This window comes from Drosophila tropicalis, unplaced genomic scaffold (genome assembly GCF_018151085.1).
Source record: "Drosophila tropicalis isolate 14030-0801.00 unplaced genomic scaffold, ASM1815108v1 contig_845, whole genome shotgun sequence".
NCBI lineage: Eukaryota > Metazoa > Arthropoda > Insecta > Diptera > Drosophilidae > Drosophila > Drosophila tropicalis.
The window spans coordinates 5,333,459-5,360,083 of NW_027173338.1; the positions used below are offsets into that span (position 1 = coordinate 5,333,459).

General features: G+C 37.2%; 1 protein-coding gene across 1 annotated transcript; it reads left to right on the plus strand.

Moving 5' to 3' along the window:
- Positions 1 to 174: 174 nt before the first annotated feature.
- Apoltp (Apolipoprotein lipid transfer particle) lies at positions 175 to 26,564 on the plus strand. Its single transcript, XM_068294842.1, is given in 22 exon segments — positions 175 to 247; positions 12,724 to 12,865; positions 12,928 to 13,697; positions 13,761 to 13,920; positions 14,002 to 14,245; positions 14,315 to 15,150; positions 15,210 to 16,939; positions 16,999 to 17,550; positions 17,618 to 17,976; positions 18,036 to 19,049; positions 19,051 to 19,996; positions 20,061 to 20,219; positions 20,281 to 20,865; positions 21,349 to 21,933; positions 21,996 to 24,264; positions 24,322 to 24,491; positions 24,549 to 24,647; positions 24,712 to 25,271; positions 25,335 to 25,535; positions 25,601 to 26,184; positions 26,187 to 26,290; positions 26,356 to 26,564. Coding segments are annotated over 21 exon segments (12,060 nt in total). The 5' UTR covers positions 175 to 247; positions 12,724 to 12,786; the 3' UTR covers positions 26,410 to 26,564.
- Positions 26,565 to 26,625: the final 61 nt, after the last annotated feature.

Here is a 26,625-nt window from a genome sequence, read left to right on the forward strand (position 1 = left end):
TTCCGAGCTTATAGCTATCTCCCATTCGGAAAAGGAAACGAGCTGATTTCACGACGAACTACAAAACCGACAACACCATCACCATCAGCAGCAGCAGCAGCAGCATCAGCAGTAGAAGCAACTGAACAGAATTTCATCTCATTCGTATTTGCCGCTTCGCAGGCAACGGACGTAGTCTCTGAAAAGGTTCAAGTTGAGAATTGTCGTTGCCGCCGTTTGAAACGACGCGTCTCTATCAAAACCGGAAGTAAGGATAATTTCTTGTTTAGTCATTTCTCGTTTACACTTTAGCATTGTGTGTGTGTGTGTGTGCTTTATCCTGTTGCGCCGTCGCATTTTTGATCAGCTAAAAAGCCGTTAAAACAACTTTATCTAAAGTGCTTCAAGTGGGCTTAAAGTGTTGGCCCCTTTTGCCCTTTGCCTTCTGTCTCTCTATCTCTCTCTCTCTCCGTCTTTGTGTGTCTAATTTACCGGAAGTGAACTTGCAACTCATTAAAAGCCTTGCATTTGCTTTAACTGTGCACATTTCAATACGGGGAAATATCTAATTACATCTAGATATTTGCATTTTTTTTCGCTGAAAAGTAGGCTACGATAAACATGCAAAAAGGTTAATAACGATTATTGAAACAACAAAAACAAGTGAAATCTGCATTAAAGTGAACAATTCGATGGAAATAACCTAAAACTAAACATGTGCGCTGAAATTAATAAAAAATTTGTTCTATGCTTACGTGTAATAATCAGTCTGTATGTGATAAGATCAGTTCAAAAGTTCAACAACTGAAAGTTGTATAAATAACAAAATTGTGATAAGAAAGAATCTATAAAAGTGGAAAGAAAAAGAGCAAGAGCAATCGTCTAAAGATGAGCTTAACAGATTTTGCAATTCAACAAAAAAATATTTCAAATAAAATACAATATATGTATATGTACCTACATATATTTCAATACTGAAAAGAATTGAAAACGTGCAGTGCTGATAAGGCATATTTATTTGTAATCTACTTATTAACTACAAAGACCTTAACCATATACTATATTAAGGCAAAGCAGCTAAGTGAAGAAAGCAAAATATATTTATGTATATATATGTTTTATTTTTGTGCCACTGAATAATACATATATAATACTCAATAATAATTATATACCTACAATTATAGAATTGAAATATTCAACACGATAATAGATTTAAATAAATAATGATCTCTTCTTTCGTTTGAACCTAATTTATTCACACAATATTAACATAGTTTCTTTATAAGTAAATATTTCATCTTATACAAGAATTTTCTACTAAGAAGTTAGTCTATGAATTTTCAATATAATTAGGGAGCTGAGTTTAGCTAAATATCTATAAAATAATAAAGTTCTAAGTGTAAATTGTTGATCTCAGTTTTGTAAAATAATCAAAACTGGTTTGAGGTTAATAAATCTTATGGTTATCTTAAAGGTGATACTTTTGTCTGTATAGCTTTATCAAGAAACACTTGTAGACAATATCTTTAAAGCTAAAACTAGTTGAGGATTACAACTTATTTAAGCGAAAAAGCAATGGCATAGCTTACAACTGCAGATTCCCGCTTACCTACCAACTATTTTTGACCCCATCTCAGTTAGTGTAGGGGCTTCGTCTTAATCAACTAACTATCAAACCAAGATTAACAATTAGATGGGCTTATACCTCCTATGGGTTGCGGTCGTCGTTTCTACTTAAACTGCATAGGATACGAAAAGATGGAATGAACAAACATCTGTTCTAGCAAGGCTAACAAGTCTATCTAATTGTAATGCGATCTTGATAAATAATATCCCATTTCAAAGGGAAGTTTATTTACTTTTCCTTACAGCTTATGAATTAAATAATAACTTTAAACTAAAAGGACCCTAAATTTGCACACAATTTTACTTGGTCCCAAATTGAATTTTTGGTTCTAAAATTTGTGGCTTACTGTCCTTCTTGGTTTTGCTAGATCTTGAACTTTCATTAATAGATTAAATTTGTATTGTCAATATTTAAGTCCTTAGAATTTGTGTCCTCTCTGGATTGCCAGTTCCAAATTGGGATCTTTGCGATGAAGACCTAGAGAAGAACATTATATTAAAGTTAGTTTGTTTTGTTATATTATCAAAGTCATATATTATCAAAGTAAAAGTGATTATTTGTCACTAAAACTTTGCCAACTCTGTATATTAGAAATTGGTCTCATGTATTTAATACACAGTTAAATATTATTAAAATTATCACGCTACTTTTAGTGGCTCGTCATTAAAAGTTTTATACCTAGCTATTTTTTTTCTATGCATATTTTTATGTTAAATAAAAAAAAGGACATTTTCACAGTTCACATTGTGTCAAGTGTATTTTTACAGGGAATTAAAAGCAAAAATTTCAATTTAATGACATCATGAATCATTTTTTTTTTTTAATATTTGCCAATTAGATTAACTAAAATAGCAACAAACAACAAAATAATATGTTCATGATGACAAGTCATAAATATAAATTAATCAAAGTTCAAATACAAAAGGAAAGAACAGAGAATTCAGAATTATGGACAGTATTTTAAAAAGTCATAAAACTTTTGCAATCACATGTCTCTCTATATAATTTATGACAATTTATGCTCTAATACTTTGCACCCCTTTAAGGCTACTGTCAAATGTAAAACGAAAAAAACGAAGAGAGGAACACAGGAAAAATAAAAGACATGACATTTGTTTAACAATCCAACTAACTCAAAATGTCTTTGCACTTCCAAGAGAATTTTCACGGAAAGTGGCCCAAAAGACAGAATTTTGCTTAGGTTTTTCTATTTCTCTGCTATGTCTCAGGTGTGGAGATACTTATAAAAAAAAAAAGTAAAAAAAAAGTAAAAAAACAAAAAAAAAAAAAAAAAAAAAAACAAAAAACAAAAAAAAAAAAAAAAAAAATATAAAATTTTTTAATATATATTTTATGTGTGTGTGTGTGTGTGGGGGGGTTTTTAAAAAAAAAAAAAAAAAAAAAAAAAAAAAACAAAAAAAAAAATCTTTAATTTCTCTATTCTCCACTTGTTGTTCCAAATGTGTTCCATTCATTCATGGCTTTTTGGTCAACACTTAGTCCCCACTTAACCCCAAGTTAACCTAAAAATATTATATTACACTGTTACATTTAGCTCGACGACGACAACGAGGACATTTGACATAATTTGCTGTCGTCGCACGGTATGTTGTCACCCTGTCATCCTGTCACACTGCCTGCCTGCCGAGCCAGGCCAAGTAGAGAGCACATCAATCTACCTTAACCAGAAATGGAGACACCTTCAGAGCTTTCAAAGCCGACACCTAAATATGCTTTGGTCCAGGTCACAGACAAGATTAAGTGGGGCGGATTTGCCATGGCATTGCCGGAAACTGCTCCAACGTTGCTTAGTGAGACCAAGTGCCAGGTGAATGGATCAGAGAAATTATCTAAATTGGTAGAAGATGAACTCAAGACTAACTAAATAATATCAAGAGTAACTTTAGATCTTTAATATTATATGTAATAAGGGAACTACAAAATATAGAAACCCTGTCGATGTAGATTTTGGACTTCAAATCAAGAAAATTTAATCATTTCTTTTATTTCTCATTAAGCTTATAGTTGTTACTTGTAAATATTTTATTAGTTGAGTTTTAATTGGCCTTTGTTTTTAGATGCAAGTTTTATGAAATTAAACTTTAAATCTCTGTAGAGCACATGCGGCCAAAAAGAGCCTTAGCCTTTAGCCTTACTAAGCTCTGGGATATTCACTTTGACTCGATTCTGGTCCTCCTCGGTTTAATGTTAAGCTTCACTTCTTTGGCATGTTCGCTCGAATGAGGGGGGGAAGGACCGAACTCAAGAGCAACACGTGCATATTTCAATTAGAGCACATATAAAAAAGTCTACTAACTTTGGAAACCGTAAAAAAAGAAGCTTAAACAGATGCCTTGGTTGGTTGGTTGGCACTTTTCCCTGTTGTTTTGGCTGCCAGTGAAAACTAGTCCAGGTTTTACTTTTTTTGTGTCTTTACCCCGTCTTCTGGCTGTTACATACTTGGTCATAATTTTTTTTAATTACAAAGCCATAAAAATTAAACGAAGCAAAAGTGCGGGCGACTAAAAACTAAGTAGCCTAACGACAGGAGCCTGGATAAAAGCAACAACAGCCAGCAAGCGGCAAGCAGCAACCACAAATACAGGAAGAAGAAAAAGGCAGGCAGGCGTCTGTGAAAATGGCAACGATTTAAGCCACATGAAAACCAACAAACAGCCAAGGGAAAAGGCAGCCAGACAAAGTGAGCCAAAAGCCTTACGAAAGAGATGGTGCAAATGAGAGGTGAGAGAGCTGCGTGTTCTGGCCAAGGACCTGGCCAGCAAAGGAACAAAAAAAAAGCGCACTTTTTACAGGTTAATGCTTGGCAACACCTTGAAATAAGTGGGTTCGACCAATCGGACTAGTGACTGGCTTGCATTTTTGCCTGCAAGTCACCAAATGCTGCCTGTGAATGCTTTTACATACTTACATATATATATATTTTTTTTTCAACATTTTAAGTAAAAATTTGCATAATAGTTTTTCTCTTATTCTTCCCCAACGCACACCACAAATGTGCCAAAAGATCTGACATCAAAATCTAAGTGAGCATTGCCAAATTATGCAAATATTTGGTTAGTGGAAAATACGATATCTGTTGGTCTTGATTTGGTTTGGGTTTGCTATAGCGAGGACAACGTTGCGTATGGGTACTTTTTTTCGCATTGTTAATGCATCGAACGTAGAGCACTGTGCATTAAGCATACCATTTTGTTACTATCAAATATGTTGGAATACTCTTTTAAAACAAAATGCTGTAAGTTTCTGGCAAATAACCACACAGAGGTTGTGGGGGAAAAAACATAAAGACTTAAATGCTTTCATTGTTTAATGAGTGAAATAAGCAGCTTACAAACACTTACTTTAGTTGTTTACAATGTTTACGTTAGTTTGAATAAATATTTTCACTTAAATTTCTATGCATCATCATTAAAAAAACAAATACTCGATGGGTTAAATGAAACCACAATCTGATTATCATCACAGAATCTCGTGGTATTTTATGAATTACTGGAATTATAAAGCAAATGGGAAAAATTATTAAACTAAAGGGGAGTAAGTGAAACAATTAATATATGATGTAAATTACAAATCAAACTCTATGAAATTTGGAAATATTTATTGCTGATAAATGTATCTAGCATTGGTATATAAGAGATGAATTAACAATACTCCTTGTTAGCCATAGAGGTGTGACCTCTCGTATATAATCTCTGGGAGATAAGCTTCAGTAGCTAACAGACAGTAAACAATTGTTCAAGTTTTCTCCTCTTGATTTTATGAGCATTAAGAGAGATGTTTTCCACTTTTTCTACTGTATTTATAGATGTATTAATTATAAACCATATCCACAATTGACTCAAAGAACACAGACATGCCTTACATTCTTTAAAACTTGAACAGTTTTAAACCTGAAGTACAAAATTCAATCTAGGTTTAATCGACCAAAAATTCAATTTACTTTACCTTTACTAGTTGTGCTTACGAAGTCGTTTTATCCATTACTTTAGGTATATTTTTTCTTAGTTTTTGGTTTTTTTTTTTTTGTGTTATCCATGTCCCAATTCGAATTGCTTCATAACTCACAAAATTCTTCAATACCTTCTTCACTGGCAAAGCCAGTTAGAGTGAAAAAATCACGCCTTTGGCAATTTTAATCTCGTTTATTAGCCATTTTTCAAGTGATACACATCATTTTCAATTTTCCAATTTCTCACCCAACACACGAACGAACATACATATGTACATGTAATGTTTCACCCGGAGACTCCCTTCTTTCTCGGCATTCCAGCATGGCTGGCTCTTTTGTCTTTATCGAACATGAAAAAATGCATTCCCACCCTCTACATATCCACACACTTACACACAGATGTTGTAGGAATGGCAAATGGGGAGGCCCATTAGGGCCACTGTTGGAAAAACAAAGTGAGAACAGAGTTAAGCCAACAAAAACAAAAAAAAAAAAAGGAGCCTACACCGAAACGACAGAGGAACAAAGGGGAAAAAGGGATCCTGCTGTCTATGTGGCCTGCTCTGTCTGTGTGTGTCCTGAAAAACTAATAGAAGAAGCCATTGCCAGCCCATTCACAATGCATATTGGCAGCAATGTTTTTCCCTGCCATTGCAGAAGGCGAAGGGGAGTTGAATTCGTGGCAAACAGGATGCATGTTAGAAACTGCTTCACCTTTATGCAATAACTGTTTGCTTCCGTTGTCATATCTCACGCACTTTACTTCTTTACTACAGGGCTATATAGTTTTAGCTCCCTTTCTCTTTCTCTCTGCCTTTTTCTTTTCAATAAACAAATTTTTGCATACGCGACTCTTAGAGTCAGTTTAAATTTAGTTGACATTGGTAGCACTAAGTTCTGATCAAATTTGGATGTTTCTCTCAAGTCTGTCGTCTAGTTTGTTATTAGATTTGCAGTGAAAAGAGCTCACGACATTTCTGTATGTATGTATGTATGTATAAAATATGTGTATAAAAAAGAAAATATCCCACACATGTTTCAAAGTTTCCCCCTTGCTGACAAAAAAAGAAGGTGGATACCCAAACCGAAACCATTTCTTTTCTCCTGCACTTGACTGTAAGTTGCTGCAACAAACGTAATTGCATTTACTTGAGAATTTATGTTAGTGCAAAAATTTTAACATTGCTTTTTTTTCGTGCCTCTCTCTCCTTTCTATACCATTTTCTATTCTCTGGAAGGGGAATTTTATTTTTATAAGGTATAGACGCGAAGATGTAAGCATATATTGGCATATTAATGGAAGTCTTACATATTATTTTATGTAGTGCTTCAGTCTATATAAAATTTAGAGAAACTTATGAAAATTTACGAGCCTTGTAAGTTTTTCTTTTGTAAAATCTTAGTAAGGGCATTTGTGGTAGTAAAAGCACACAATGCAGGTACCTAATGTGAAATGTTGGGTTACTAGTGACCCTTTTGAGGAGACCTTTTGATTGCACTACTTTAAATTTTGATAGTTTTCTCATGATCCCTTTTTACCATCAATTCTTTGAATGGAAACCTCGCTATGTTAGAGTTCTTAATAGGATTTGAATGAAATTTATATCTAAAGGTTGTGTTAAGCTTTGCACTTCTTATCACAACAATGGACCTATCCATGTGAACGTCATTGTAATAGCATTAAACGCAAAACATAACAATTTTAAGTATGTTTTAATGACTAACTTTAACTTAATTCAACTTAATGATTACAATTACAATTACGAATCAATAATTGTAAAATTGAGCATTACATGAATGCATTCAAAAGTCTAAAGGAGTCATTAGATTTTTAAAAGATCTGATAACTTAATTTACTCGTTTGAACTAGTTCATAGAACGAAGAATGTATTGAATATTGAAATAAATGAATAGAGTTACATATGTCTTGAATATGTACCTACATAAGTCACTGGCTTCTCACAACTCAATGAAGGTCAATCTATGTGAAACAAATTGCTATTAAATGACTTTAAAACATAAGTACTTTCGATGAAGAAGTTTTAAATTGTCTTTAAGAAAATAAATTTGACTTAAGTTTAAAAAAAGGAAATCTACGAAACATGTTTGAAAATTGTCAGATAATAGGTCTTTTGACAGAGACCTCGGCTACTACAGACATCAAAGCTGTCCTAGACCATCTATCTTGGGTCCTGTTTTCGAATCGTTGAAATTGTGCCAAAAAGTAATTATGAAAAGTATTGTGTTTTTAAGACAGTGTTTGGTAATGTGCCATCAATAAAATATGTATATTCATTCATTCAATTTTGATTCAGCTTATAAAATTTGTGTGAGGAAAATTTCCATCTTTTATAAGCGAAGTGGGCATGAAACTAAATCCTAAATGGATTGCTTTTCAAGTAATTGTATTGCTTCTGTTATAAAATAACTCAAAAATCTTTTGATGTCGAAAGTATTCTTGACTATTATTTTTGCCTAATTGATGAATTTAATTTTTGGTAAGCACTCAGCAAGAGGATAGCATAATTCTTGTTTTCAAATTTTATGAGTATTTTAGTTGTTTTCACTCTCGCTAACAATCTGCTAAAGTTCTTAGGTTCAAACCCTCGACCCCTTCCCCGTTCCCAGCTACCAACAAATGCTACCTGAGAGCCATGACTGGTTTTTTTTCACCTTTCACTTCCCCTCGAACTTTACCATCACTTGAAAATTGCATTTTTACGAAAATGTTTTCCAGGGAAATTCACTACGAGTGGTGCCTAGAGAAGAAGAGGTCGCCAGATATAGATAAAGAGAGAGAGAGAGAGAGAGAAAGGGAAAACGTACAGCCCAGGAGGAAAAAATATGAAAACAAATGGCGTTTGATTTTTTTCTTTTCTTCTTTTTTTTTTTGTTTTGGTGTTCTTTGGTTTTTGGCCAAGTAAACGAAAACTTTGTTTGTTTGGGAATCGGTATAGGGATATGGATGGCAAGCGATTGATGTGCACTTTGTGGTTTTATTTGGTAAATTTGTTCAAGTCAAAGTGCTCAAATGGATTAACTTATAATACATTGATCAAAGTATACATTTTGGTTAAAGCATTTTCAAACAAATTCTATTTCAATATTAAACTCTTCCTCTCTTTCTCGCTATGACATAAAAACAGTTCATACTCTGTCCAACGGACGCGGAAGTTAAGCCGCTTATCAGCTTAGCACCGCTGCCATAACCTGCGGGACATTTGGGTCATTCGCTGACAACCAAATAATAGAATGGAATATATAACCAATCTCTAATATAGAGTTGCATTTATGATGGGTTGTCACTGTGTACTGTGGACAGTAACAGAGGCAGAGGCAATGAGAGTGGGCCATGGCTTGCTTATGTATATATTTTTTTGATTAATATTATTGTGTCCTGTGGTGTGGAATTTGCAAAATCTAACCTAAGGGTATGGGAAATATTATTTATGTGTTTTCCTCTTTTAAGTTGATAAACTGATAAATGTAATCAACAAGCTGATGGCAAAAAAAAGAAAGTACAATTTGAATGTTTTAAAGTCTAGTAAATAACCAAGGGCCAAAAAGCAACACGACGGCTATTCAATAAGTAGTGATAAGTGATGATTTAGTTTTAGTCTTTTTAACTAAGCAACGCTCCAACTTTGTTATTTGGGGTATGCAAAGGAGACCCTTGCCATCATTTACCTCAAATGTAAATACTTACCATTAGATATAGAAAAATTGGTTTTGATTACACAGGTAATATCTTAAATTTTGATGAATAAGTAAATAACACGACCGGTTTTGGTTTGGATAGAGAAATCTTACGATACATTCTTTTTCTTTCAAAAATCTTAATTTTTCTTTCTGTTTCCCCATTTTACTATTGCCGACATAATTTATTGTCAAGTGAAAATAGTTATTAGGTTCCAAAACAAGCCGCTACCTAGATTGGTCTGTGCCCCCTTCTATGTCCGGAACTCTGTGCTAGACAGGGACATACAAATCGCCTCAGTCCACAAGGAGGTCCTGAGATGCACCCCAACCGACTGGCAGCAGACCTGCCAAATGAAAACTATCCTCGCAGACTTAAAAGATTGCACCCTCTGGATTTGCTTTTCAGGCCTGATTCTAACTGGTAGGGCTTGACTAGTCTCCTCGATCTCAGCAGATGACGATAGAAGACCCACCTGATGAAGTTTTATAGGTTTTTTTTATTGAATTTAATCATTGTCAAATGCCAACAAAGATAAGCGATTTGATTATAATCTTTAATTAGTAATCTTAACTTGTCAATAGGCGAGTTCAAGGAATGAAATGCATTTACGTAGATCTGTTATTTGGGTCTCCTATTCATACTATTCTGTCAGAGACAAGCAATCCATCAAATTAATGACATTTAACAATTGCTGGCAATAAAATCAAACATAAGCATGCAATTCTGCATATGAGAGGCATAACCAACATGATTTATAATCAATATTTGACCCATCAACACAATAAATGGAAATGCGATGCAATAATCAATGATAGACAGGGTATACAAGGATTCTGACAGATGTGTTTGAAAGTTTTTAAGAATTGATGTCTTGTACTTGTATGTATGTACATATGTATGTATGTATGTGTACATATGCCGGTCACAAACTGGAACCCACAAAACCGAATTACAGAGACGAGACGATGCATATTCTAGAGTGAAGAAGAAGAATCGTAAGGGTTGGGTAAGGACCGTTGAGTGCTGGAGTTAAGTGCTCTGTGTAGCAGCAATCATTGTCAGCAAACACCAAGAACTACCGCAATCATTCCCGATTCTCGACCCTCGATTTGGCAAAGTGCAAGGGGCAAAAACAAAAAGCGTTAACAATTTTTTTTTTTTTTTTTTTTTGTTTTGTGTGTTTTGCTGTTTATATTTCGTCTTGGTTGCTAGTGCTTGCATCCTGCGAAAATCAAATGCAAATGCAAACTAGAGTTGGCATCAATCGAGCTGTCGAATTCCGCCCACACAACTCAATCTCTCTCTCTGTGTTTCCCTTTTGATTTTGGATTGCTGGAATTAATGATGGGTCTTGTGGATTGAGCTGGAGGTTGTTGTTTTTTGTTCTTAGGTTTTTTGGTTCTTTTTTTTTGGATTCTAAGTGTGTTTTATGTTGAATCAAGTGGAAACTCCATTGATTTGCTTTTCGGTTAAGTGAAAGGAAAACGCACAAAACGAGGCGCGTTTATAATAATGGCAGGCCTGACTACATACATAGGGTTTCCATATTGAAGCCAACACACAGCGAGTCCACAATCAAGTAGTCATAGCTAAACGAGAACAAATGCAAAAACTCATTTGAGCGAAAAAATCATTTTGCACAAATATTATGGAAAAACACAAAATGAATCGCCAATAAACAAGGCAACGACTTAAGTGTTATCCTACATCAAGTAAGCTTTGAATATAAATCGTTTGCGTTTAAGCCATCCCTTGACCTATGATTCCTACAGGGTATTCAAGGCAAAAAGTAACAAGTAATGGCTATCGAAGTGAAAATCTGCTTTTGTCAGCATGTCACTTCAAGGAATAAGTATGAGTAAGATTGGTCTTACTTGTACTTTTAGGCTGTTAGTTCTGTCATTGCTTTGTGTAATCAAATGCAAAATTTATTTAATTAAAGTCCAGAATATTCACAAAAAGCTAGACAAAAGAGATAAAGAGAATGAGAGTTATAGAGAAAGAGTGTAAACGGAATCAGGCAAAGCGGGAGACAGAGAGAGTGAGACAGAGGCAACAGTAATCAAATCAACTGGAAACGATTTTAACTAATGAACTTTTGTCTGTCTAAAACTTTTAATTGCTCAAAGAAGAAAACTTATCCTAAAGCAAATATAATGAACTACACAACATTATATTAGTTATATATCTAATTATTAGCAATTAAATTGTTTTTTTTTTTACAATTTTATTAAATTTTGTTTTAATTAATGAATGGTTTGTTTTGGAATGAATAGAAAACAATATTTATATTATTATAAATTATGGCTTTGATTAGCTCATTTTCATAAATTTCATAGTTAAATAGAAAAATTTACTTCCCTAAAGTGTTTGAATTTATTGCTGCCAATCCTAAATGAAAATGTTTTTCATAGCTCGTGAAGAGAGAAAATCCATTTTGGTTTGCTTTTTTGTCTGAGTTAGAGTGGATTATTTATTAGTTTTAACCAAATATTATTAAAAATTCATAAAAGTCGAAACAAAACTGTAGAAAGACACAATTAGAAAACACTGTAGGTCCAACTAAAAGAAACTAGCTTGTAGAGCTATGAAACAGGTGGAAAATGACCCCCAAAAGTTTCCAAGAATCAGTCTAAAAATATCCTAAGGAAAAAATAAGAAAGAAATTATGAAATGAACTTTGAATAAAAACTAATTCTTTAAGCAAATAATTCAATGGTTTTCGTATAAATTACTTATGGACAATTTATAAGTTGCAAGGCAAACGAAAAGTTATAAATTTGATAAAAACAATAAGTATTTTTCCAGTATATTGCATACTTTAAGTAACAAAACCACAAATCCGCCCATGAACAAAGCAGCATACCACAAATTTTCATTTAATCTCCAAAAATTAATTTTGTTTTGCCAATAATAATAATTTTTGTGTACTATTTTATGAAGTCTTTCGACTTGCAGTCGTCTGTCCATTATTTTGTATTAATTTTTAAGACTTTTTTGAACTACCAAATCAAGATGGACAAATTTTCCATCGAATGGAGTATTTTCTTATGTAAAACCTGGTGCAAATTGCGGATTTTCGTGACATTCATTTTGAAAACAAATCTTTTTACAACTAATATTAAAAATATGAAACCCCATAGATAATCTTGCAATAGTTTTTTATTATTTATTAGTTAATAAAAAGACGAATTTATGTATTTCTAAATGGATCAACTCAGTTCAAACAAAAGCTAAAAAACTTGATCGAAATACCTTTTATAATTCTATCAAATTCTGTTTTCGAACAATACTCAAAAGTTTAACATTGCTGATGATAACAATATATAATAAAAAAAAAAAAAAAAAAAAAAAATAAAAAAAATAAAATTAATAAAAAAAAATATTTTCTTCATTTCGCTTTTAATAAAATTTAACAAATTTATAATCATTTACTGAATTTTTCAGGTTTTGTATATTATTTTCAACTTTGAACAGAGAAAACTAGCTAAACGAAGGCCCTTGGCCATAATGGGGTCGTTTACCTCATTGGCAACTCAATGGATAGTTTTGGTACTACTTTTTGGTCTTGGTCAAGCAGCAAGGGAAAGTAAGTAGTATAATTAATGGAAGTTGTTCGAGTCCTTTACATATTTTATCACTCTCTTATAGATCCCCTTAAAGATCCACGCATTTGTGGTCGTCCTCAATGTGAACCGAAAACTTCGAAATTCAATTATGGCGAAGTTCTTTATAAATATGATTACACTGTCTCAGTACGGACAGAATTTGCGGGTTCTGGTGATAATAGTTCCGATTTGTTTTTAAAAGCAAATTTGGATATATTTTTCCCCAAGCCATGTGAAGGATATTTGCGGATCAACGATGTGAAGCTCTTTGATAAATCAGAAGCCTTCACGGCTGACAATGCCAACTCTGACGGGTTTGATGAGAAGCCCAAGGAGGTGATTGATTATTATGACACTTTGAATAGTGCTGAAAGTAGTTTCGGTGATCAAGATACCCCAGTCACCGAGGAATACGAGAATCTTCATCCAAAGAGTACGGAATTGGCCAATGATTTGAGACAGAATCTCCTGCGATTTGCCTATCACGATGGATTGATAAGTGAAGTCTGTCCACTGAAGGAGGAGACAGCCTGGGTATTGAATATTAAAAAAGGAATCTTATCGGCGTTTCAAAACACAATGTTGCGCTTCGATGTGGACTTTAATACAACGGAAACGGATGTATCCGGTGAATGTCAGGTACAATATGCTTTAGATGCAACCGACAGTGTTTTTGTGACTATCAAGAAGACAAAGGATATTGGCACCTGCCGACATCGGTATGCCACTCAATCAGTGCTGCAGACTACTCCATATACCTTTAGGGATGACAAGACCATTTGGCCCATTTTGAATTCACAGAGCTATTGTAATGTAAGTCATAAATTTCATTAAGATAGAGACCAATTTGGCTAAACAAGCAATCAATTTTTGTAGCTAACTGTTGACAATAGTGTCTACAAGGAGATCAGCTGCCTGGAAACCCATTTGCTGTTGCCATTCTCAAATGCCAGTTCTGGAGCCTTGACCACCAGTCAGAGCAAATTAGAGCTGAAGGGTGAGGAATCGTACAGCATAAGTGAATTCCTTGAAACGAGTGAGTAATCAAATTTTGGTCGAAAATGAAATACGGGGTCTCAGTTCATCTAATTTGCTTCCCCTCATCTCCACCCTACAGATACGGAGATGATAGACCGTCGTGCCACACTTATATTTGACCACACGCCACCCGTTAAGCCCACTCATGATGAGATAAAGTCCGCACGTGAACTTCTAGTGCAGATGTGTGCATCGGGCTTTCCCAATATTCAAAGAGAGTTCATTGATGTCTTTACAAATTTCTTGCAAACCTCGAAAAGTTTGAATTACAAAACGCTCTCCACATTACTGCAGCGTTCGGCTAGTACCTGCGACCAGGGCAGGTGAGTAGACTAATATGACGATGTAGTGAAAACTCTTGCTTATTAAATCGATTTTTCATTTCTTCATAGAAATCACGTCCTTGAATCCCTGCCATACATTGGCAGTACAGCTTCGTATCAAGTGATGCGCGATGAAATTGTAACCGAAAAGTTGAACAAGGAAATGGCATACAGTTGGATGACCTCATTGTCCTTTATCACACGACCTGATGACGAGACTCTCGAGACCTTCTACACCATATTGGAGTATGCCAAAAATAAACTAGATCCCGAGTACACATTGGGAGCCACAGCTGTGGTGCATAGCTATTGCAAACATCATGAAAATTGTGAAGAGAATTTGAAAGTTCAGCAAATTGTTAATTTACTGGAGACCGAGTTTCTAAGTGTCTATCAAAAATATCGCGGTGAGCGTAAGCAGCGTGAACGATTGATTGTATTGTTAAAAGGTTTGGGTAATATTGGTGCCATCTCTGAGAAATTTGCACAGCATTTGCAAAGAATTATCAAGGATAACGAGAAGACACCTGTGGAAATACGTCTGCAGGCTGTTTTAGCTTTCCGTCGAGTCGATTGTCTTAAATATCGCAACTACTTTTTGGATAGCTATGGCGATTATACCCTCAATGCGGAGTTACGTATATACAGTTATCTACAGACTATGCGATGCCCCGACTACATATCAATGGCCACCATTAAATCCATATTGGAGCATGAGAAAATCAATCAAGTTGGCTCATACGTCTGGTCCCATTTAACCAATTTGGCGCGATCCAATTCCCCAGTGCGCATTGAAGCACAAGGTTTACTTTTGAATGATGAGTTATCCGAGAAATTCAAATTGGATATACGTAAATTTTCAAGAAATTATGAGCACAGTCTGTTCTTTGATGAATATAATTTTGGTAAGTTCAATCAACTGTGTTTTGTGACTTTATAAATTAATATATTTTATGTTTTCTAGGTACTACCACGGATGCTAATCTGATATTTGGCACTGATTCTTATCTGCCCCGAATTGCCAGTGTTAATTTCACAGCAGATCTTTTTGGTCAATCTGTTAATTTCTTTGAGTTTAGCGCACGAGCCGAAGGATTCGAAGAGTTGGTATCTCAAGCCTTTGGACCAAAGGGTCCCTTTAATGGAGAAATTCTGAGAAAGAAACTCTCTTTCCTGAATCGCTGGTTGGGCAATGAAAGTGCAGAGGAAGACGACACTTTGGAAAATCTTTTGAATTTGGATAATTTACGTTTGAAGAGAAAAGCCCAACAGGGCTCAACTGCAGCTGGTGTTGAGGAGGACATTGATGATGATGCTGACTACAATTTCGAGGAGAGTTTCAGCAGTGGGAAACGTTCAAAACGCGATGCCTCTTCGAGTGCCAGTGGAAGGCAACAGAGCATTGAAAATAATGTGGACAAGTTGGGTTACAAGCTAAAATATGACTACAACAATCCAAAAGCTCAGTTTGGTCTACGTGTCTTTGGCAATGACTTGCGTTTCTATAGTGTTGAATCTATGCTTGAGGTGATGGCTTTGGCCCAGGAATTCAATCCCTTCCATCAGGCTCAGAAGGTTTTGTCTGGCAGGGAATTCACGTATACCAAGTCAAGAGTGTTCCTAGATGCAGCTTATAGTGTACCCCTGGCAGTGGGCTTACCTTTGGCCATACATGCTTTTGGTGCCTCATCAGTGGACTTACGTATCTCTGGAAATCTAGAGCAAGTGGATCCTGTAACGGATTGGCATTTCGATGTACAGGGCAGATTTAAGCCATCCGTATCAATAGATGTGATTACAACAATGCAAACGGATATGTTTTGGGGACTGTCTGGCATTAAGGTCAAGAGCAATTTATACTCCAATTCCGAAATAGAGGCCAAGTTGAAGGTGCGCGGCAGAAATTTAGTATCCTTCTCATTCAATTTGCCCCAGGATAAGAATGAAATTTTCAGTGCCCGCTCCGAGTTGCTTGTTATAAGACGCGATGAGGAACTACCACAACCTGGCATTGAGAAACGTAGCTCCAACTCCACCTGTACTTGGCCAGTTCTGGATCGAGCCATTGGCCTGCAAATGTGTTCCCATTATAGTGTGCCCGATCTGAGCAACGCTACAACAATTTATCCCTCACTTTTGCTTTCGGGTCCCCTGAACTTTAGCTTGATATTGAAGAAATCCGATTTGACGGCCAAGAAATATGCCTTTGAATACAAATGGGATCAATTGGAGACGGATAATCAATTCTCCTTGGTATTCACAACGCCAGGATCGAAAGTGCCACGTGTTTTGTTGGCCAACGTAACGAGTGTGCCAAATGCCTTCAATGCTTCGGTGGCCTTTGTTAACGGAGCTAGTAGAGCCTCTGCTGGTTGCAGTTACGATGGCAATCCCGACTATAGACGCCTAGATGTCTATCTGGATACAAACGGCAATCGCCCCTTGGACTTAGGTATGGAATTAAGACGCTATCAGGATTTCACTGCTTGGATCTACAAGCCACGCATGCTATTGGCCGTTAATGGTATAAACATAACTGGTCTAGTGGGTTCCATAAAGATCAATGAGAAAAATGGCATCAAACAACATGATGTTGAGCTATCTTTTGAGACCAGGAAACTTCAGGCAATGGTCAGTGGCAATGTGGTGCAGAGTGAAGTAACGACTTCGACAAATATGACTATTAACTATAGGGTAAGTCAAAGAGGAATTAAACTGTAATATAGTCTAATACCAATTTATTCACTTTCTAGTTCCAAGCCAATAAGATCGAAACCATTAACTTTGCTGGACGTCTGGTCAATAATGGTGACAGATCGAAAACCGAATATCGTGGCAATATGAAATTACGTACCTCAGCATATCCCAAGCTCAATTTTGCTTCAAATGCCACATGGTTGAGCCTGCAGGGTCACACCGAAGGCATGATCACCTACAACAATGCACCGGACTATACAAATCCCAATTATACCAGTTTGATACGTTTGATCTTTGCTCGTTCCCAATCCGAAAATATGGCTGAAGCGTCCAAGACAAGAGCAAGTCTGGAACTTAAATTACCCAGATCTAAAATCGATTATCGAATATCGGTGAAACATGAAGAGCGAAATAAAAACGGCACCGAGCATAATGTGATAGTGGGTCTAAAATATGCTCCAGAAAAAGAAGTTACTGGACTCTTTTCGGTTCACTTGCCCCGCCGACAATTGTTTGCCATTGATGCCTATATGAATGTAACAGTGCCTGACTTTAATTCGTGTACGGCTAGCATAAAAGTCAATGAGAAGGCAGTAAAAGATTATATAGTAAGTTCTTAGCGGAATTTGTAAATGGGTGCAAATAGTCTAAAGTTGGTTTTATTTCTTCTTTTAGATCTACATAAATGGTTCTTGGTTCACGGGGCACTTCATAGCCATTAAGGGCAACTACAAGGATCGCAGTTCCAGGGTTCAGGCTTTGCATCATTTGAAAATGATAGTAGAGAGTTCTTCGTTTGAGACTACTTCCCTAAACATAGTCTATGGACGCAATCAGCTATTGATCTTCTATAATCTGCAAGCCAAATATGGAGAAGATCCATATGGTGTGACCATACAATATGCCGCAAATGCTTACAATCGTAACTCCAATGCTGAAGTGCGTTTCAAGGTTAAAGAGCGAGACTATTGGATCAATGCTAAAGTGTTGTCAGAGCAACCAAAACTTTTGCAATTGGAATTGCATGTCGACAAGTAAGTTAAATTTTAGTGGAAACTTTGCTAAAATGTACTTAGTGTTTATTTTAAAACAGAATACGAGATGTCCATATCAAGCTGGGCCTGCTGAATATAGAGAAACGCAAAGAATTGTCATTGGAATTGAAATGGGATGCCAATCGCGATCCTACCCAACGTTTGGGTCTTCTAATTGAATACAATAATCCAGGCACTAAGCACTATGATGGCAATGTGATGCTTACCTATCCGGAACGTACTATCAACTGCGGTTTCAATACCTACACGGGCGGACCAAAATATTATGGCAAGGCACACGCTTCGTGGAGCATTACGGAGGTGATTGAATTTAGCTATGATGCGGGCATAATGCCAGGTGAACTTTTGCACAATTGGATACATGCAGAGCTAAGTACGCCCTTCGAGGGTTGGCAGACAAATAGTTTGCGCGCTGGTGTCTACAATATGGATAACTTAATCCTGATCAACTCCACTCTCTTCTGGGCTGATGATCAGACTTTAGAATTGGGCTACAAAAGCGATTATGATATACGCGATCAATTAGTGAGCTTTGATATACGGTTTGGCATCAATAGCACCATCAAGGATATACCCACCATTAACATAAAGGCCAAGCATTGGCAAGATAATAGCAAAATAGACACCGATCTATATCTGAGATATAGTGGACAAAATGAGACAATCAATACCTACAATATCTTATCCAAGTGGCAGTTTTTGCGTAATCAACGCTATAAGAATGTTTCTGGTACAATGCATTTGATAAGTCCCTTTGAGGGGTATCGTAAGGGTGGCCTAGCAGCCGAATTCATGCTCAACGATCAGCGTCAAGTGAGCGGAGCTGCCCAACTTGGATTCGATATAAGGCAGTTCACCCTCACCATGGATGGCTATGTTAAGAAATTCACGGATAACATGCTGACCATTAATATAACCACACCGCTAGAGAAATTCCGTACGATAAATGTCCGTTTTGGCCTCAACGAAAAGAAACGTCATGCTGTGGCAGAGGTTCGAGCGCCAACTGCAGCTCTGGGGGCTGAAGCATTGGCCGATATTAAGATCTACTTGATTTCGTGTCAAATTGAGTGTGGCCACGCCCATAGAGAATTTCCATCAGGCGGCTCTGTTTGCTAAATTCAATTCGGAACGTGTGGATATGCGAGGCTTGTGGAATAATTCAACTCTCGGCTTCTCTGGAGTCTGGCGAATGCATAATATAACTGATTTCGAGTATTCCTATTTGGTGTTTACCCCGCTGGCTGGTTTCGAGGAGAATGGCTTTATTGTTCAACTCCTGCATAGGGATAACTTTATCTTCCAGTTGCATGGCAAACTTTCGCAATATAAATTGGGGGCCAAGATCAATGGATATCCCATGTCAAAGCTGATTAATCAATTGGGTAAAAGTAAATTGAAATTGGAAACGTTCTACGATGATGATTTCAGTCCATCAATTGCTGAAGACATTGATGACATTGAGGCAAATGAGAATTATTTCGCATACCATGTTGACTTCGAATTGGATACTCTGGTCTGGGTCACTATAGTCGGAGAAGGTGAAATCGAAGAGATTGTTGATTTATATCAAACTGTGGGACATATTTAATTACCACAGGGTCGCATCGAATTCAAGGATCGTTTACATTATCCTGACTATATCAATGTACTCAATGTACTGAGTGTGAGCACTCCCTTTAATGTGGCTAAGGATCTGAAATCCATATTTGAGTATCATGTTGACTTGCAATTCAACTCGTTCTATCAGCGTATTGAATTTGAGGTTCATGATGCCTTGGACAAACTGCAGGAAATGGGTTTCCAGTTGAACTATACCAAAGTGGTAGATAATGTCAAGCCAAAGGCCCATAATGTGCAGCTGAAATTGATTACACCCTATGAGCTATTACGTGAAATCGATATCAATGGCAGATTAGAATTGGATGATGTGGCCTATAAGGGAAATATTACTTCAATCACTTCCCATACCCATCTATCCTTGGCTGCTGCTGTGGAGGTAAGCAAAACATTTGATTTTATTTTTACTTCAAGTAAATGTTACTTTCTCTTCTCTTTGATAGAATGAAGACAACTTTTTGGAGACCTCAGTGGGTATTCTTTTGGAAACGGATGTCATACCGCACTATGCCTGTCAGGTATACTTTAAAAAGGATTTCTCAGCTGTCGACAATCTTATAGATATACGTTTTGAGGTCACCGATAATGGCACCATAAATAAGGCAAGTTAGTTGGTAACTAGTTGAATTTCTTTTGGTCTAAAAATCAAATTATTTTCTATAGTTACAAATCGAAACTGATTGGCATACAAATCCAGCGCATTTAATTAATGCTAATGGCAAAGTTCATACTACAATGTTGCCACTTCAGTTGGCCTCCACCTCCATTTTGGTGACCAAGGGTCAGAGTCCTCAACTCAACTTTGATCTTAATTTCCTTAGTCGCAATGGTCAGAGTATCGCTTATGGCACTAGGGCTAGCAAGAAGCAGGATGTCTTCAATGTAGAAATATGGACTCCAATGAAGAACTATCGGAATTTTTCTATGCATGGCACTCTCACCCGTAACAGCAGGGATGCTCAGCGATATGATGTTGTGGGTAATCTCTATCGAAATATGGCCACCTATGGCATAACAGGAGCTGTGCGAATGGCCGATACTTTGCCCATTGATGTCACGTTGCGTGTGCAGCCAAAAACTGGTGGACGCGATGGTGTCATTGAATTGAATATCAATGAAGCAGGAGCAAAGAAAATTCGTTTCTCCTTTAGTGCCATTGAGGATGGGTTCATGATGTGCCAGATATCTAATCGGGCAAATCTTTTTGACTGCAACTGGTGGCGTTTGAGTGTGGACTGTGGAATTGATGTGTGGCGTTTGGTTTAATACGGTGACTTTGTTTGGGGTCCTCCGTCTGGTGGGCGTTGTTTTGTTTATATAATATTATCAGTAACCAATTTAAGGATCCCAACCTCTTTTTCGAGGGAAATAAAAAGGTTTTTAAGGAAAAGAAAAAATTTTTTACCCCTTTTTTTTTTACAAAAAAAAAAAAAGATTGGGTGTGGAATGGGGACTGCCGATTATCGTTGAAGGGGATTCAATTGAGCGAAACAGGGTGTCGTGGGGTCCATGCTAAATTGATTACATGGTGGACACTTTCGCCTCACTGGACACTACGACATGGCTGCTGATATAAATTTGGTTTGTGTCGGTTGGTCGTGTTTTTTGGTGTTTCCTTGTTTACTATATGATGGGTTTTAAGCGCCCTCTATGTCTTGGTTAGCGCTTTGAATTACAAAGGTTGATAAAATGTTGTAAATTAAGTTATGTATGAAAATTTTTGTTGCCAAGGATAGCGCCTATTTCAAATTACAGAGCACCTATGATAGCGACAAGAATAATGTAAATCACAATTTGAATGGCAATGTTGAAATTGAAGTTCCTCTAACCACACGTCATCGTGCTGACATTGTCTATGGACTTCAAAAGCGTCAAAATCAGGATTCTGGTAATGTGAAAGTGGTTTACAATGAGCAACAAATTCTCGATGGCAAATATAAACGAGTGGAACAGCAAAAACATCCCATCTATAAGGACACCACAGACATTACCCTACAGAATGATATGAAACCATTGGGTATACACTATGTGAATACAAGAGATATTCGTGATCCAAGTGGTCTGAGAGACATTAAGCACATCGAGGTCTATGAGTTGCGTAATACAAAGAATTTCAATTTGACCGGTGAACTGCATACCCGAGCCACAATCAAGGAACAGGAATTCAAGGTGGTGGCCATTCATCCAAATCGAGCTGTTGTCTTGACCACAAAATACGAAGATGTCAGCACAGAGGTGGTTAGACAGCATACCAAACTGGAGTTATCGGAAACGGCTTGGATTGGCTACAATTTGGAGTTGGGCAACTTTAGTAAGGTAAGTCGAATGAGGAAACTAATAATAATCATAAAGTTTTAACTCTTTTCTTTATTCTTTAGTTTGGCAATGAATCCCAAAGCTTTGCCTTGGAAATCTTTTATCCCAAACGCAATCTATCGACTAGTGGTGCATATTATGTCACCGATAATCACTTCAATTCCGATTTGTCCTTTAAATGGGCTGGTGAGGATTACTATGAGCAACCCAAGGCTATACGCAGCAAATTACAATGGACCGCTGAGCCATTGGCCAGAGGAGACCGCGATCATCAGAAATTTGCTCTGACCGTGTCTCATCCTTATCTCGAGAAGGATATTGATTGCGAGGCCACATATTATCGTGGCTTGGTGGACTTACTGAGAACTCATTTGACCATTAACTATTCAAATAAACCGGATCAATTGATTGTCTTGGGTGCACAACTGAAGGATCTGTATCATCAATTGGGCCACACGAACTACACGTTCAAGTTCTATGGTCAACATGAAGCCTCACAATTGGATGTCCAACTAAATGGCACATTGGCTGCACGACCGTCGTACTATAAAACCGAATCTACTGCTCACTACAAACGTGACATATTCCCAGCGAGATATGGTAAATTTTTAGCTCTACTTGATATGAACAAAAAGGAATTGGAATACGAGCGTCGTTCACCTTTCCACACGGTTCGATTGTGGCTATTGCCAACTATGAAATACCCTCTATATGGTCTGAATGCAACTGTTTGGGATACCCCGGATACAAATCATTCGGGTTATATCTACGTTGACTTGGACGAACGTTATGCCCGCATGGATTTCAATTTGACTGAAGATGCCACCCAGAATTTACAAATGGTCGGCTATATACCCGATACTCGTAGTGGATATTTGGATATCTGGCGAAACTATGAGGAAATTCGCATTATAGATGTTAGCTCGTATCTGAAAATGAATCATTCACGTTTGATAACTGGTCGCTTCCATTGGCGACCCACGATCAAGAGTGAATTGAAGCAGAAAATCAGTGGAGTAGGCAATTCCATTTATAACTCCTTCTCGGATGGCATTGATTTTTGGATCAAGTCTGTCTACACAGAATCTGTGGAATCAGTTGGCGTAGTTTGGAACACGGCTAAGGAATATAATAAGCAATTCATTGATGATATTGGTCAGTTAAGTGTTTTGGATGAAGACTTGGAGGATCTACGTCTATTTGTTAATCAATCGTATGAAGCCAACGATTTCTATATCAAAGACGTGGTCAATTTTACATTGACCATTCTGGATGAGTTAGCCATACGTGATCATATTGAGTCACTACCGAAAATCTTCTCGGAATTATGGCAAGCCATGGGTGATTCTGGAAAAGCTCTACGCAATAGCATTGTCTGGCTAATAGAGACCATCAAGACCACCTATAATAATCTATTAGTGGCTGTTAGCCGTTTCTTCCATGGTGAGAGTCTAACATATATTTCAACGCTAATGGAAAAGGGTATCGAAAAGTATGACAAATTTGTTAAGGAGTTGCATATCAAGTTTCTTAAATACATTGAAAACTTGTGGCATAAGACCTGGACTCTGGCCGAGAATCATTGGAAGAATGTACTTAAACGTTTCGAGCCGCATATGTTCAAATTCATAAGTTTCGTGGAGACAACAGCCTGGGATCTAAGCAAGGAAGTTTTCGATTTCATCTATAAACGTACCAACGAACTAGCAGAGTCCCCGTATTTCAATAAGGTTTCCAGTTTTACAGCCGACGCCGAACGTTTGTATCGGGACTTCAAGGCCAATGATGCCATTACAAATATCAAAAAGTATTCAACTCTGGCCTGGAATTTCATAAAAGAGAAATACTTTAAGTTGGTGCCATTTGGCGCCGAGTTGAATGAGGTGCTTACCGAAATCTGGCAGGAATTGAAGGAACTAGAGAAAATTGAGCAAGTGCAGCTTATGGTACAAAAGTATTATGAAATTTTGGGCCGACTCGATTGGATAGCCGATGAATTGCAATTGGAACATCGTTTGCACCAGATTTATGGTTTGTTGAGAAACAAATTCCGCAACTATGCCATGAATGCCTTGGAAACGGCTGACATGTATAGGGAGGCAAAGACGAAGTTTGTTTTCGATCCGGAAGTGGGTATTATTGATTTGGAGCAAAAGTTACCAATGTCTTGGCATGCCTTCAATGAGACACCAAAATTTGAGGAGATACCCGAATATAAGGTTTTGTCGAAAGTGCAGTCATTCCTATCGGAAACAAACTCATCCATAATCATGAAGCTCTACAACATGCGAGCACACTTGGATCCCAAGACCTGGTTGCCACCCTATTATTGTAAGTACTTTGAATATTTGTATGTAAACTATAACTTGTAAGTATTAAATTTTGCAGCACGTGCTTTGTTAATTGACTCTCGTCATTATATGACATTTGATCAACGTTTTGTTGGCCTGAATTTGAACTTCGAAGAGATCACAAATGGTAGACGAAATCCTCAATGCAGTTATCTTCTGGCTCATGATTTCTTCAGGCGAAACTTTACCCTGCTCTTAGAACCTGGAGTAAGTTGAAGAGAAATTGTCTTAAATTGTCTTAGTTCATAATAAACTTTCTTTTAGGCCCAGCCACAAGCAGGACGTGTTAAGGAGGACTTCTCGACTCGCAAGTTGAGTTTTATAGCCAATGGTCAATTAATAGAAATTGATTTGGGTACAGATGTAAGTTTTTAGTCTACAATGATCTTTGATGGATAGTTATATAATTTGGTTTATATATCTTCAGCATATCAGCATAAATGGCAATCCTCAGCCAGTGTTGCCTTTGAAATTGGATTCGGTGACCATTTACCGTGAATTGGATATTCTATCCATCACCTCGGATACTCAATTCAGTTTGCATTGCAATGTCCAATTTGATCTTTGCTGGTTCGAGGTTAGCGGTTGGTATTTCGCCAAAACAGCTGGTCTATTGGGCACTCTGAATAACGAACCATTTGATGAGTATACCATGTCGAATAGCCTGATCACGAATCAAACTCAAGAGTTTACGGACTCCTGGAGTTTGCAGCATTGCAAGCAAACGCAAACAGCCAAGAGGCAAGAAACCAGCAAGGAGGTTAACGAATTGTGTCACAGTTTCTTCCGCACTGGAATCCTATCGGCCTGTAGCGCCATACTCGATCCAACGCCATTCTATGAAATGTGTCTCGATCTAGGCATGAAATCTCAGCCCATACGCAAGGATCATCCGGCGGTGAAGGGAGCATGTGCTGCTGCATTGGCTTACATTGAGACCTGTACGGCCATGAAGGTGCCCATGCGAGTGCCCACACAATGTGTTTTGTAAGTGCCACAAAAGCATTTTGTTATTAATGAAAAACTTTATAAGATTACTTTCGTATTTAGCTGTCAGTTATCAAATGGCTCGTATGTGCCAGAGGGAACTTTTATGGATTTGACTGCCGCTGATATACCGGCAAGTACTGATGTTGTCTTCATAGTGGAGGCCAAGGACTGCAATGCCAATTTGAAGGAATCAAAGAACATTTTAAGTGTTGTCTCCAGCATTGACGAGCAATTGCAGGCAGCCAAATTGACCAATAATCGGTAAGGAATTGAGAAATCTTATCGGGAAATAGAAAGGCTTTTAACTTGATCTTTCTTCTTTTTAGCTATGCTGTTGTGGCCTTTGGAGGCGCTTCACCATATGAGAAACAGCGTACCATTATCTATGAACGCAATGTCTTTACCAGCAAGCCAGAGCTATTGGTCAATTACTTTGATCACATTAGCACGGGAAATAATGGTAGTAGTGATATCACTCAGGCCATTCATGCAGCTGCCCAATTGAACTTCCGTCCAGGTGTATCCAAGACATTCATTCTGTTATCCTGTAGTAGCTGTGCGGCAAAGGATATGCGCTATGATTACACTTCCATTTTGCAGTATATGCAAGAGGAGGGAGTCAATTTGCATATTCTAGCTGACACGGAATTCGATTTTGAACGTACACGTAAGTTGCGTCACTTCTTTGGCTTGGATCGCGATTTGGTCTACTCGAAGCGTTTCCCCGAGGGAGATGCTGAGACCCGCAAACAGGTGCATATACCTAAGAGTAATCTGGGCATATGCACCCCCTTGGCCCTGGAGACTGGCGGCTCGGTGTTTAGTGCCCGAAAATTGGCACCAGAACGTAAATATCCGATCAAACGATTTGCCACTATATTTGCCAAACGTGTGGCACAAAGTGCCACGCCCAGCAGCCACAGAGATGCGAGTGCTCGGCCTATAATACGGGAGTGGCTTATGTATCTTGTTCACCACGCTCATTGCCCGAGGAGAATGGAAGTCTCGATGAATATGTAAGTAGAAAACATTCCGTAAGTAAATCAAGAATCTATCTAATAATGATTTTTTCCATATCCAGGATGATTTCAATGATTGGGAATGGGATGATGAAGAACTGGACGATGAAGCCTAAACAGAAACACCTGTTTAATTAGTTCATATTAAACGATTAGTTAGTTAGTTTAGTTATGTGAAAGCGAAATGTAAAGTTTTTTATAATAATAATACACATACACACACACCAACAAACCCAACACCATGCATAACCAAATAAACTACATATAAATATTTTGTAAAAAAAAAAAAATTAAAAGAAACTCTTCGATTACCATCAGCATTATTACTTTGG